The sequence below is a fragment of the Oryza glaberrima genome, chromosome 9, assembly GCF_000147395.1.
Source record: "Oryza glaberrima chromosome 9, OglaRS2, whole genome shotgun sequence".
NCBI classification, from domain to species: domain Eukaryota; kingdom Viridiplantae; phylum Streptophyta; class Magnoliopsida; order Poales; family Poaceae; genus Oryza; species Oryza glaberrima.
In genome coordinates, this window is record NC_068334.1 from 16,893,334 (window position 1) to 16,907,183 (window position 13,850).

At 43.5% G+C, this 13,850-nt stretch overlaps 1 protein-coding gene, 1 long non-coding RNA gene and 1 pseudogene across 2 annotated transcripts; 1 reads left to right on the forward strand and 2 right to left on the reverse strand.

The window, feature by feature from the left end:
- Nucleotides 1-1,682: 1,682 nt before the first annotated feature.
- LOC127785060 (uncharacterized) lies at nucleotides 1,683-4,404 on the forward strand. Its single transcript, XR_008019654.1, has 3 exons — nucleotides 1,683-1,815; nucleotides 2,105-2,215; nucleotides 4,266-4,404. It is a non-coding gene; the product is annotated as an uncharacterized LOC127785060 (long non-coding RNA).
- LOC127785059 (putative wall-associated receptor kinase-like 16) lies at nucleotides 2,657-7,182 on the reverse strand (annotated as a pseudogene).
- A 2,624-nt stretch (nucleotides 7,183-9,806) lies between these two features.
- LOC127784025 (putative wall-associated receptor kinase-like 16) lies at nucleotides 9,807-12,771 on the reverse strand. The gene is made up of 4 exons (XM_052311202.1): nucleotides 12,248-12,771; nucleotides 11,672-12,113; nucleotides 11,386-11,556; nucleotides 9,807-11,223 (listed from the first exon to the last, which is right to left on the reverse strand). Exons 1-4 carry the CDS (start codon nucleotides 12,674-12,676, stop codon nucleotides 10,049-10,051), a joined length of 2,217 nt encoding a protein of 738 aa, XP_052167162.1. The 5' UTR covers nucleotides 12,677-12,771; the 3' UTR covers nucleotides 9,807-10,048.
- Nucleotides 12,772-13,850: the final 1,079 nt, after the last annotated feature.

Consider the following 13,850-nt stretch of genomic DNA (forward strand, 5'->3'; position numbering starts at 1 on the left):
TTTCTTCATCAGTAGTACAGGTGGTGTGGATGAACTGAAGCAACTAAAGTCATAAACACCTTGACCAACCAACCAAACCAAACAAAATTTTATGGCATCATATGATTGAAAGCTTGTATTACCTAAAGCAAGCATAAGTGCACGATGCCCATCACCTCAAATGGCCCTGGAGATGCCGGAGAATAGCTGTTAGGTACTGCGCTGCCGGCGCTACAACGGCCTCGCACATATGCTGCCACGAGTGCCGCTACAAGTGCAAGGCCATCTGCACCGCCTTACACCACATCCAAGTCCAGGGCCATCAGGATGTGGGCAAGGCTAGGTGGATAACAATCACCCTGTCTTCCGGGACGGCAACGTCGCAGAGGGCAGCATCGCGAAGGGCTGCTAGCCGCAGCCTACGCCACCACCACTACTACACATAAGATTTTTCTGGACAGGGACCTCCCATTTTCCCGTGGGGAGTTTTTTCGTGTGCGTCTGTAAAAATCGCTCCTATTTTCACGTGCGGGCCTCCTATTTTTACCTGCAGATCCTTAAGAGGCCGCACGCGAAAATCGATTTTCGCAGGCGGCCCTCTTAACATGCCCGCACGGAAAAATACACAATTTTCGCATGCGGGCCTCTAATCCACCCGCATAGGAAAATATCCATTCCCTCTCAACCTATTCAAAAAATTTCAAATTTCCTTCTCTCTCTCCCCTCCGCCCCCTCTCTCCTCTCTGTCCCCCTTTAATTATCTTCTCCTCACTATCCCCTCTCTCTCTCTCTCCCCCGGCCCCCTTCTCCCCTCTCTCTCGCGCCTTCTCCTTCTTCTCCTTCGGTGCGACGGGAGTGGCAGGCTCCGCGGCGGGAGACCGCCCCCCGCCCGGATCCGCGAGCTCGGGCGGCGGCCGGGGGCAGCGACGGGTGTTTCTAGGGTTAAGGTTAGTTTTTTTTTTGATTTTTTTCTATTTTTTGTTTTGCTTTTTTTTTGGTTACGTGCGGGCGGTATAATTCGACCGCATGGGTAATCAATTATCCCGTGCGGTCCACTTAACCCGACCGCACGGGTGCGGTTGGGTGCAGACACTTGGCTACAGACGGACAAAAGCTCTGCACGGAAAAATCCTTCTTGTAGTAGTGCACGGCACCACCGCCTCTACCGATGCTGAAGAAGGGGGAGAAGGCGGATCGAGCGAGTGCAGGGCACTGTTGTTGCGGAGGGCTGTATTGCTGACATGGTCGAAAAAAAAGAGAGGGGAGAAAAAGAAAGGACGCCGACATGGGGGCCCCACATTTATTTTTTAGTTTATTTAGTGACTAAGCTGCCACGTGGATGCCACGTCAGCGAAAACCACCTTCAATACCATCTTAAGAGTTATTTTGTCCCAGTTTTAATAGTTGAAGGAGTCTTTGTACCCGATCTTACAGTTGAGGGATGCACTTTAGATTCGACCTATATTTGAGGGAGTCAAACTGGACTTTTTTCCTCGTCATCAACAGCTCTGCTGATGTACGGGCCAGTTATCCGTTATCCACCAAGAGGCCCAATTCAAACTACAGAATCATGTCAAACCCAATTACCGAAGCAAAAGTCCTATTGGGCTACCAGTGCCACCAATCTGAATTTTGGGGCCCATCAACACTAGCCTCCTTTTCATCTCGCAGCCTCGCACCGCAAGCCCAAGCAGCAGCAGGTTTCTTCCCCTCATCATCAATCGATGCGGCGGCCGAGAGACGGGCGGACCGGCGGTAGGAAGGGCGGCGCCGCCACCACCGCATCAAGCAGGCGCGGAAGAACGCCTAGAAGCGCAGCCCTCCTCCCGTCCTCCGGTAATCTCCTGCCGCCACCGCCTGATGCAGCAGCCCGAGGTCCAATGCTCCCATCCCAACCCTCGTGTGCATAACTGCATACTGGTTGGAGTACCAACCCTTTTTTTAGTTGTTGTTTAGAGTATAGATTGATAGTTCTGGTTTAAATTAAGCGTTTTAATCTTTCTCTAAAAAGTCTATGTTAATTGGAGTAGGATAACAATCGGTTTGTTCAGAAACTGCCTTCAGATTAATCATTTTTTTTATATAATTTAAGATGCTGATTTATATTTATGTATACTTCTTACAGGAGCAGACAACGATTCTCGAGGAAGGGTGGGACAAATAGTTTGATTTCAGGAGTATATGCTCCCAATACGGATGCCATTACCAGCCACTGTAGGACTGATGCCATTGTGAGGTAATGCTGTTCTGCTATGAAACAATTTACATTCACATAGTTGCTCTATTTTTTTTCTTTGGTTCAATTGGTCTGATGGAGATTGACCTATGGGTAATAGAACTATTTTTTTTTTTCAATTGGTCTGATGGAGATTGACCTATGGGTAATAGAATGTTGAAGCGGTTGGCTTACAAGCAAAGTATATTATGCCACTCTCTTGATTATTGGAGTATGCAATATTATAATGAACGGTAGTTTCTTATGAGGAGATCTAATTATAGTATGTCGGGAGGCCTTGGTGTTCAATATATGTGCAGGTGAATGGTTACTGATAAGCTATTTCTGAGAATAAATAAACTTGCAAAGCATATGGATCCTAACCTCTTGAAAAAGTACATGTTGTCGTGACTTGTTAGCAGTATGAGAATTGATCAAACTATAGAAAGAAAATGTGTGCCAAATATCAAATCAATTACTATTGTACATAGATTTTTGAAAGGTAAAGCTACAATAGCAATTGAAACAACAACCTCACCTTTGGATCTTAACAATGATGCAACCTTGAGCTACACATATAAAACATGTATGAATCATTCCATATATGATAACGATTACCTATACATGTAATACTTTTGGAGTATACCTATATAATTTCCTGGGATATGATATACAACAAGGTTATTAGTGATTATCTTCCTGATTCTAGGCCTATTAAAGATTTCTTCTCAATGCTGAAATTTCCCGTACTGACAACCTCCGAGCTAACAATTGATGACTCTCCTAGTAAGCTCTCCGCCTCTTCAAGATTGTGCAGTGCCCAAGGATGGTGCAAAACCTTTCTCAAGCTATCAAGCTTTTCTGCAACTTCCTTCATTGATGGCCTATTCTCACCACACATTTCCAAGCATCGTCTGGCCAACTCAGCAATCTCTTCAAGAATCTCCATATTCTCCTCGCTCTTAATTTGATCATCCAAGATTTCCTCAAGCTTGTTCTCCTTGACAGCAGAAAGGAACCTCACAGATAGGCTTTTCTCATCCTCTAGCCCGTCAAAATTTAATGGTTTCTTTCTCGTGAGTAGCTCTAGGACAACAACCCCAAAACTGTATACATCACTCTTATCTGTTAATTTCCATGTTTGCATGTACTCTGGGTCAAGGTACCCACGAGTTCCCTGCACAAACGTGACGAACTGTGCATCATCGGTTGGCGCTAAGATGGAGGCTCCAAAGTCAGAGACCTTCGCTGTGAAGTCACCATCAAGGAGAATGTTGGACGACTTGACGTCCCCGTGGAGGATTGGAGGCGATGCCCATGAGTGAAGGTAGGCCAATGCTTCAGCAGACTGGTGAGCAATCTGTAAACGCGTGGATATAGAGATGTGCCTGCCGTGGCCATCATGAATGAGATGGAACAGTGTGCCATTTGGGATAAACTCATACACCAATATTGGGACTTCCACTTCAAGGCAACAACCTAATAGTTTGACAATATTTTTGTGGTTGACTTGGGATAAGATTACCATTTCTTTACCAAATTCTTTCTTTTGTTGCTCATCGATTGTCTTGCATCTTTTGATTGCTACTTCAGTGTTGCCGTTTAGAAATCCCTTGTAAACGGTGCCATGTCCTCCATGACCGAGGATTTTCTTTTCATCGAAATTGTTAGTGGCTTTCTGCAATTCTTCTTCCGTAAAGATTTTAAATGCAGTACCCTTCATCTCCTCAAATAGCAGTCGACCTCCATGCTATCGAAAGTACTTCTATTTATGCTGTGTAGCTTCTTTCTTTCTTGGATGAGATATGCGCACGTCACAATAGTCACAAGGGTGACAACTCCAATACTTCCACCTGCATAGTTTCCAAAGTGATGTTACTCCAAAATGATGATTTGAAAGCATTTCCGGGGTTTTCAACCTTAAATTTTAATGAACATGACTAATATGATTGATTCCTACTATATGTTCAGATTGGTTTTACTGTAATGCGCTATTATGTTCAAGATTGGTGTCAATGTACAATTGCTCCTTTTTTTTGAGACGCTGAAGAGTGTAACGGACCTATGACAGGTATAATCCAAGAAGAGGAACTCTGCTTGCAAACACCATCAATCAGATGTTTTCCTCGTTGACATGTACATGTGTAGCTCCCCTGCGTATTTATGCAAATTCCCGTGCATGGATGAGCATCTTGGCACTCGTCGATATCTGCCAAAAAAAGACTTAAAAATACAATACTTTTTCTACATCTCTTAATTTGCAGGGGTAGAGGAATCAAAATGGTCGGAAAGGGACCTTCGCATCCATCCGTGATGTATGGGTTGCCCTTGTATCCATCAGAGCACTTGCAACGATAACCGCGACCATTGGTGGCATCGACACAGTAACTGTTGCTACTAACACAAGCGTAGGAAGTTCTGTTCTCTTTTGCTTCCTCGCATTTTTTCCATTCAACTGTCCAATCCAAGACAGTGGGAACCATCCCCTTGTACGTATCACTGAATACTGTGGAGTCGACATAAGTGGTACTAAAGTTGAATGCTGAAGTTTCCATGACTACCATGTAGTTGCAAGGGCTGCTCCTCCATATTGCAGTGGTGTTGTAGTTTGCATTGAAATAACCTTGGTAATACCGTATGCCTTTCGGGATATCTGCCTGGCAGCAGCCAGCACCAGAGCATGAGCCATTCTTAAGGTCTACGTTGTCGCATGTTGATGAGCAACCGATTACGTACTGCATGGATTGGCGGGTTATAAACTGCAAATAACAGCACGACCCCATGAGAGTTTGCAATTATATTTGTTAAAACAAGTGCTGCAAAACAGATAGCTTTCTTAACATAGTAGAACTAGGATTAGTGTCTTCAACATAGAGTTCATTTGTGATTCATATGGAAATGGGCTCTAAGCCCTCTTTGGTTGTGGGCCTGTTCGGCAGCTACACCTTGCAGCCGAACATGCCCTGTAGTGATATAGTCGGCCGCACACAAAATCCACCCAATCAAGTTCTTTTTATTTTTTTTTTGGGAGGGGGAATTTCGACTTATATGTATGTTATGACAAGTCGAACTAGTTTTCACATGTCAAACATGTCTCATTTGAAAAATTAAGATATGCAAAGTTTTTTACAGAAAAAAATTGAATCCTAATTTTACCTACATTACCCTTACCCTTTGAAACAAGGATAAATGATTGCACATTTTTTGAATCAAACGTCAAAAAACACATAAATATCCAATTTAGTTCCAGTAAAAAAAAAACATGCATCGACAATTAGAAATGACCCATCAATATAACATAATGATTATATTAAGAATTAGTATAAGACCTTACATGAGAAGTCGGAAATTATGAGATGCAACTAGTGAACTAGAATCTATAGAAGTTGGCTTTCTCAACTTCTGACAAATAGTTTATTGAGTGAATTGCACTTTGGCCTAGTTGAGTGAATTGCACTTTGGCCCGGTTATTATTGCCTGTGTTTTATTTTGGACTAGGTTATATCTAACGTTTTCACTTTGGTCCAGGTTTTCTTACCTTCTATTGCACATTGGACCACTTTTTTGTTTGCCACTCCTTGATTTCATTAGCGAGCTTACCCGCAACACAATAAACCAATCAATATTCCACCTGACCTTGATTTCTTTACTCATTGATTTAGCTGCTTGATTTCTACCATTTTTCCCTTAATTTATCATGTGAGCTTAGAACAAGTCACTGTATTGAGCTTGCAAGCGACAGCTACAGCAGCCAGCTACCACCAGTCTTGATTTTGCTGGTTCCTCAAGCTCGGAACAAAGCAGAGAGAGAAGGAATCCTGGTACTTTGCTTGATCATCCCTCAGATTCCATAGCGCGGCTGCTTAATAGAGAAAAGGAGGGAAGATTGATGGAGAAGAAGGGTGGTCCAATTTAAAACTTTTGTAAATTTATCTTGTCCAAAGTGATAAGATAACTTTATCCCTTGTCCAAAGTGAAACTTTGGTAAAAATTCCTAGCCCAAAGTGCAATTAACTCTACTTTATTTTATGGATTCTATAACTTTTGAGTGGCTGAGAAACACCAAGTACAGTGGGCTAGCTTGAATGAGGTAAAGATGCTCTGTTTTCGGAATTGGGGTTGTGAGGTCATGATTTGCGATTAAAAAGAATATCAACCTTTCCTATTCCTTAAGAAACTGATAATGTATAAAATATGCAAAAATTACTTACCGAGGTACTGCGCATGTAAGCTAGTGAGTTGCAACCAACAACGATAAGTTTGTTGTCCTCGTTTGACAGCCAGTAAGGTGAATATCTGAAACTGTTCCATATGTCATCGTACAAGGTTCTGTTTGTTTCTGGGTCGAAGCACTGGGAGGATATGTTCGTCTTCATCCATGCTTTTCCGTTGGGCACGGAGATGTTGGTCACCTCGATATTGTGAAACATAGGCCTCGCGGCGCCGTTCACGGACGTGCAGTTCAGCTGGAAGCCCCTGTTGTAGGCGCAGTCTGGCCTGTCTGGGTCGATGACGCCGAAAGGGTAGGGGATGTCGACGTCGCCGCACCTTGTCCGGCAGCCCGGAGGCTGGCCACCGGCCGGAATTGCGACGTCGGCCGCGGCAAGCGTAGCGATGGCGCCAAGGTAGAGAAGAAGGCATCCGGGAAGAAGAAGAAGCTGATGACGCTCCATATGCTGCACTTGCTTGTCCGTACTCCTTAGGTAGCCGGTTTGTTGTGCGTTTTGGTTGGTGTGCTTGGGAATTTCGGCAGCGGCCTCCTTAAATATGATGGGTAGGATATGCTTGTGGCGATGGAAAAAGAATTCAGAGGGGGATAAACTTGTCTCGCTCGTGAGATTCTAGACTATACTCTCTTCTTCGTCCCATTTTAAGTGTAACCATAATTTTCTGCGTCCAATTTTAATCGTTCGTCTTATTTAAAAAAACTTTTGAAAAAAAATTAAAAACATAAGTTACGAGTAAAGTATTATTTCTATTTTATCATCTCATAATAACAAAATTACTAATTATAAAAAAATTTCAAATAAGACAGATGATCAAAATTGGGCAAAAAAAACTCATTATTGTACACATGAACTTAAAATGAGACAGAAGGAGTAATAAAGATCTCGAAAAATGTATATTTGATCCTAAATATATTCCAAGAATTATGGACGACGACTTACTCCCGGGTCTTCACGTCGAAAAGAAAGAGTGCATATATTTTTATTTTTCAAAATGTTTTTCCTCCATCGTAATCGATCCTCCAGCTCTACTAACTACACATAACAACGGAAGACTTCGAACGACTGACGTGACTTAAGCGCGTAGGCCATGCGTGATAGCAGCATTGAGTGACAACCGCTTCATCTCCCCTGTTGTCATCCATGTTAATTCTATCCTGCCACTGTAGCGAGGGGTCTTTACCTATGTGCTATTAAAAAAAATGATACCTGCTTCTGTGTCACTAAAAAGTTTAAGTTTCCCTCTCTGCTATCGTCGAACTTTATCGCGCCCTCCACACCATTCCATCTGTTTTTTTTGTCTAACGGTGGGTAACGGCGCAGCCAAATGACTTTGTTGCCCATGGGGTTGCTCGGCGACCTCACCTGGCGCGTGGCGCAGCCGATCGACCAGGCCGCGATGGCCGGGTACGACGCCCTTGTCGCCGACGTCGAGGCGTCTCTTGCCCGCGCCTTCCGGATGCTGCTCGAGGCCGTCGACCGCAAGATCGACGGCGAGGTCGGCGCCACCCACGGGGAGCTCGCCGCGCTACTGGAGGAGAGCTGGAGCTTGAGGGCCAGCTCAAGCGGCTCGACGCCAGGGCCGATGAGCTGAGCGATGCGCGCCGGATCCCGTCCGCGCCACGCCTGTCCTCCACCGCTGCCGCCCGCGCCGACTCCGCGGCGAGCGCGAACATCGCCACCGCCCGCTCGATCGCCAGCGCCGCGCCTGTCCTCCACCGCGCCCGCAGCCAAATCGGCCCGCGTGAGTGCTGCCGCTGCGCACGGCCAGGCCGACTCCGCGGCGAGCTCCACCTCCACGGCCACGTCGCCCTGCACGACAGCCTTCTCTTCCACCGGCGCCGCCGTCCACCGAGCCGAGGCAGCGACACCGCCGGCTGCCTCCCCATCCGGCGCCAGACCGCCTCCTGCCTGGCGCTCCGTCGACGGTGCTCCCCGGCCGTCTCCTCCTCCATTTTGCCGAAGGGCCACCACGGCCGTCGGACCCGCATCGCCCTCCCTCACCTTGACCCACGCTGCTGCAACCGTGCCGCCGCGCCAAGCACCAGGCGCCGCCGTGCCCGGCCGTCGCCGCGCCACCGCGCGCTGGCTGCCGCTGCTTGTGTGCGCTCGCGCGTGGGAGAAAGGGGGAAGGAGTGAGAGGAAGAAACCGGAGGAATCGACCACCACCACCCCTCTCCGACGACGACACCACTGAGAGACGCATGTATGCCTCCCTGTCCTCCTCCAGGCTGCCGCCGCGCCGCCGCACTCAACCGCCCCTCTCTCTCTCTCTCTCTCTCGCACTCAAAAGAAGAAAGGGCAATAGAGACATTTTTTTCCGCCCGGGCCTACATGTCAGAGCTGCCAAACGGTTAAACCAAAACAGAATAGCGACGGAATGGTGTGGAGGGCGTGATAAAGTTCGACGATGGCATAGAGGGAGGCTCGAACTTTTTATTGGCACATAGACATGCTCCATCTTTCTTAATGGCACACAGGAAAAACCTCCCGCAAGCGAACTACTGTGAGCTAGCCTAGCTACTGGTCTCAGCAGTGTGTACAACAGTACAAGGAAATTTACAGCGACCTGATAAGTGAATAAACTTGATCCGTTCAATTTGTGTGGCCGATAGTCTAACTGTACCAATCGGCAACTGTTCACATCACAATGGCCCTGCTTTAATCCAAGAAAAAATTTAGTAAAAACAGGCCGCGTTCACCTGAGAAAACCTGGCCTCGTCCATATCACACAATTTCTCGGCAACCAGAACTGTCACAGGGTCGGTCTTCTCTAGTGACAGTTCTAGTTCTCTTCGCTCCGCTCAGTATCTTGGAAGACTTGACTGTTTCACAGCCCACAGGGTCTTGTGACTTCGAACGGTGAATTCCGCGTGATGCTCCGTTGCGTGCAAAACTACAAATGTACATTTTCCATTGCGAGCTGTAGCTCTATTATTTTCGGTTAAGATTCAGATTTTACTTCGATTTAAACGGTGTATTCTCTGCCTTTCTGTTTAGAAGGTAGTTTAAAATATCAAATATATTTATCAAGTTTGTAATAATTAAAACTTAGTTAATGACTTTCTCGTTTCGTGCGTGTCAACTTAATTTTTATTTTCATCCGCTTCAAACACAGCTTTTATAATTAAAACACAGCATTGACAACTTAATTTTTAGAGATGGAATTGCTGAAAAATGTCCGGACCAAACGCAGCTTTTGTCAATGCGCAACCGAGTACGATGAGACAACATTTTTTGGGTTTAGAAGTTGGTTAGGATGGGTTGCAAGATGCATGGGTCAGCATATCTTGCAAGGTTTGGTCAAGAAAATGCTGAAACCAAGTGTACCATAGGCAATTACCACACGGTAGACAGAATCACATATAAATCAGTGGGGAAAATAGTACAGCGATAGAAAATTAACTTGACTTCGTATGATTTGCTTCTTATTCTCATATATGATGAAACATAGTCCCATAAAGACTAAAGGTGTACACAAACAATATTTTTTTTATTTTTACACAAAAAAAATTTAATAATGAACATAACTGAGTCTGAATTTTTAGGGTAAGTGAAAACTATGATACAATATGACGCGGTATGATATGGTGATATGATGTATGCTGGGTAGCAAAGAGATTCCAGCTTAACGCCCTGATGCTAGGTCCTTGACAACTTTCTTCTCGATGCTGAAATTTCCTGTACTCGAGGCTCCTGAGCTTATAATGTAAGAAGATTCTCCAAGCAAGCTCTCTAACTCTTCAGGATTTTGTTGCGTCCATGGGTGTTGCATTACCTTAACCAGCCTATCGAGCTTCTCCGCAACTTTCTTCATGGATGGTCTATCCTCACCACACATTGCCAAGCATTGCTTTGCTAAATCTACAACTTCTTCGAGAAACTCCATGTTCTCTTCATTGCTAATTTGATCGTCCAATATATTCTCTAGCTTGTTCTCCTTCATAGCTGAGAGAAACCTCATTGACAAACTTTTCTCATTTTCAGGAGCATCAAGGTTGAAAACGTTCTTCCTCGTGAGCAGTTCTAGAAGAACAACTCCAAAGCTGTAAACGTCACTCTTATCTGTTAATTCACATGTTTGCATATACTCTGGATCAAGGTAACCCCAAGTCCCTTGGACTAGCGTGACAAGCTGTGACTTGTCTAGTGGAGCTAAGATGGAAGCACCAAAGTCGGAGACTTTTGCCATGAAGTTAACATCGAGGAGGATGTTGGAGGACTTGACATCACCATGGATGATGGGTGGTGAAGCGTAGGAGTGGAGGTAGGCTAGTGCCTCAGCTGATTCATGGGCGATCCGTAGACGAGTAACTAGAGAAATGTGTTGGCCATGGTTGCCATGGATGAGATTGGATAGCGTTCCATTTGGGATAAATTCATATACTAGCATAGGAACTTGTACTTCAAGGCAACATCCTAATAGTTTAACAATGTTTATGTGGTTTATTTGGGATAGGATTAGCATTTCTTTACCAAATTCTTTCTTGTGTTGCTCATCCATTGTCATGCATTTCTTGACAGCTATTTCAGTGTTGTCCTTGAGAAGTCCCTTGTAAACAGTGCCATGACCACCATGGCCAAGAATTTGGTTTTTGTCAAACTTGTTTGTAGCATGCTGCAACTCTGCTTCTGAGAAAATTGTAAATGATTTCCTTTCATTTGAATTCATCTCTTGAAACAGCAGTAGACCACCGTGTAGCTTAAAATATTTCTGCTTGATGTGTTGCAGCTTTCTTCTCTCGCGGATCAAGTACGAACAAGTTGCCATGATCACAAGTATTACAAATCCAACACTTGCCCCTGGTTGCCGAATATAAATTTGTCAGCCAATAACAATACTAGGACAAACGACGACTTGACTTAGAAAAGCAAGCGTTGTAGTACGTACCAATGCACTAATAAGATAATCAATATGTAAATATATATTAGCAAAGAATATCTACTGCTAGTTGTAGTACGTACCTACAACAGGCATCACCCAAGCTTGGGACTTCTGAATCTTCTGATCTGGAACACAGACACCCCGAGCCAGCTCATTTTGTCCTTGAGGGCAAGAACATTTGTAACTCCCGATTGTATTTTCACAAATTCCAGCGCATGGATAAGTAGTGTTATCAAGACATTCATTGATATCTGAAACAAAGCAAACTTTCGTGAATATAAGTTCTTATTGTATACTTTGCTGAATAGAGAGAGGGAGAGAGAGAGAGAGAGAGAGAGAGAGAGAGAGAGAGAGAGACAGAGAGACCTCTGCATCCAAGAAGACCGTCCTTGACGTAAGGATTGCCATCGAACCCCTTGGAGCACTTGCAGCGATAACCTCTCCCATTCGTTGAATTGAGGCATTCGCTATTGTTGCTAACACAAGCATATGAACTCATGTTCGTTTTCGCTTCCTCGCATGTCTCCCATGTAATTATCCAGTCCATCACGGCCGGAACAGTCCCGTTGTAGTCATCCCAGAAGTTTGTTGAGGGAATGTAAGTGGTGCTATAGCTGAACACAGCCTTTTCCATCACTACCACGTAGCCACAACTGCTGTAGCTGATTTCTGAGGTGTTATAGTCTTTATTGAAGTAAGCCTCAAGATAACCCAGGTCTGGCGGGACATCCACCGAACAACAGCCAGCGCCAGAGCAAGAACCATTTTTTGGTTGATCGGAGCATGTGGACAAGCAACCTATGACATACTGCATAAGTCACAGATGTTAATTTGTATCTATGACGTTAAATTAAATGAGATTATGTAACGATCAGTACTGAGCGCCTAGTATATTAATATAAGCAAAATGTCGTCAAAGCATAAATATGAGGAGATACTTACGGAAACACCTCTCATGTAGGCCATTGTATTGCAACCGATGATGAAAATCTTGTTATCCTCGTATGAGAACCTGAAGGGCGTGTAGGTGAAGTTTTGGAAATCCACCCATTCCTTCATTTTGCTCGAGGCCGAGTCATAGCACTGCCAAGAGATCCGCATCTTCATCCAGGCTTTGGCATCGCGCACAGAGATTTTCGTCACCTCAAACGGCCCCTTGAAAGGCCTCTTGGTGCCGTTGACAGGCTTGCAGATGATGTTGAAGCCATGGTGGATTGCGCAGTCATCGCCGATGCCGAAGGGGAACGGGATGTCGACGTCCCCGCACCTCATCTGGCAGCCTGGGCGTCCAGCCACGGGGACGTCGGCGGCTACCATCCCGATGGCTGAAACGCAGATCAGAAGAATGGTGGAGGGAAGAGGCTTAGTCATTGCGTGTGTGTGTGGAGACTGGAGGAGACAGGAGAGTGTGTGCTTTGCTGGGGCGTGACGCGGTGTGTGTTAAATAGAGATATCCGCTTTACTGTCCCTGGGCAGCTTGCCCTGCAGTATGTGATTAATAAAAGCTGGTGGTTGATTATTGATCATTCCCGATATGATACTTTCGTCCATGTATATAAATAATTTTACCCTTTTATTTTTTTGGGATTTTGTAATCTTAAGATAGTATTTTATTTTCCCATCTATCAACTTGTGTACTAGTTTATTCTTTACCTATCAACTTTTGTCTTATTTTATCCTTCCACCTATCACCTTTTATACTATGGCATATCCTTTTGCTACTTCTTTAAAAAAAATTTAAATGACATAATTCCTTATAGCTAGGCACACGCACGAGGAATTAAAGTCTGTTGTCATGTACTCTCCATTCTAAAATATATTTTTTTAACAGAAACCACACGAGATTACGCTTTTTCATTAAATATAGCAGGAGAAAAATACAACCCCCAAAGACAAACATTCTAAAATATATTAAACTAGTATTAGATTTGATATAATTTAATTCTATAAATCTAAACTAGCATGATAGCATCATTATATTTTCTCTCATATAATAGCATATATATTTTCTCATTATATTATTTAAATATATTAAAATAATAACATAATTTTAAATTTTACAATAACTTTACGAAACTACTAATGTTAATGTGTAATATTCATATAGTATTTTATATATGTGTTAGTTCTTAATTATTTTTAATATCAAATTTTAATTATTTGTAAATTATATATATTCCTACATTGACTCTAGACTCGTCTATTAATATTTTTTTTTTAATTTTGAATTTTCTGTAAATTGTATTTCTATATAGACTCTAGGCTCTTCTTCCAATATTATTTATTTTTATTTCTGATTTTTTATTATTTCTAATTGTATTTCTATGTGGACTCTATACTCATCTTTTAATATTCTTTAATTTTTAATTTCGAATTTCAGTTACTTCTAAATTCTATTCCTATATTAACTTTAAACTCTTCTTCCCATGTTTTTCTTAATTTCAAATTTTAGTTATTTGTAAATTATATTTTTATACGGACTCTAAACTCTACTTTAATTTTATTATGTTTATTCCGAATTTTAGTTAGTTTTAAATTCCTATAT

What these genes read in the sequence shown, in the direction of transcription:
- LOC127784025 (XM_052311202.1), bottom strand. Translation starts at nt 12,676, where the DNA reads ATGACTAAGCCTCTTCCCTCCACCATTCTTCTGATCTGCGTTTCAGCC. An exon ending in CGGTCTTCTTGGATGCAGAG is followed by an intron (nt 11,557 to 11,671) that starts GTCTCTCTGTCT and finishes GCTTTGTTTCAG; the next exon opens with ATATCAATGAATGTCTTGAT. An exon ending in TTGGGTGATGCCTGTTGTAG is followed by an intron (nt 11,224 to 11,385) that starts GTACGTACTACA and finishes TTCGGCAACCAG; the next exon opens with GGGCAAGTGTTGGATTTGTA.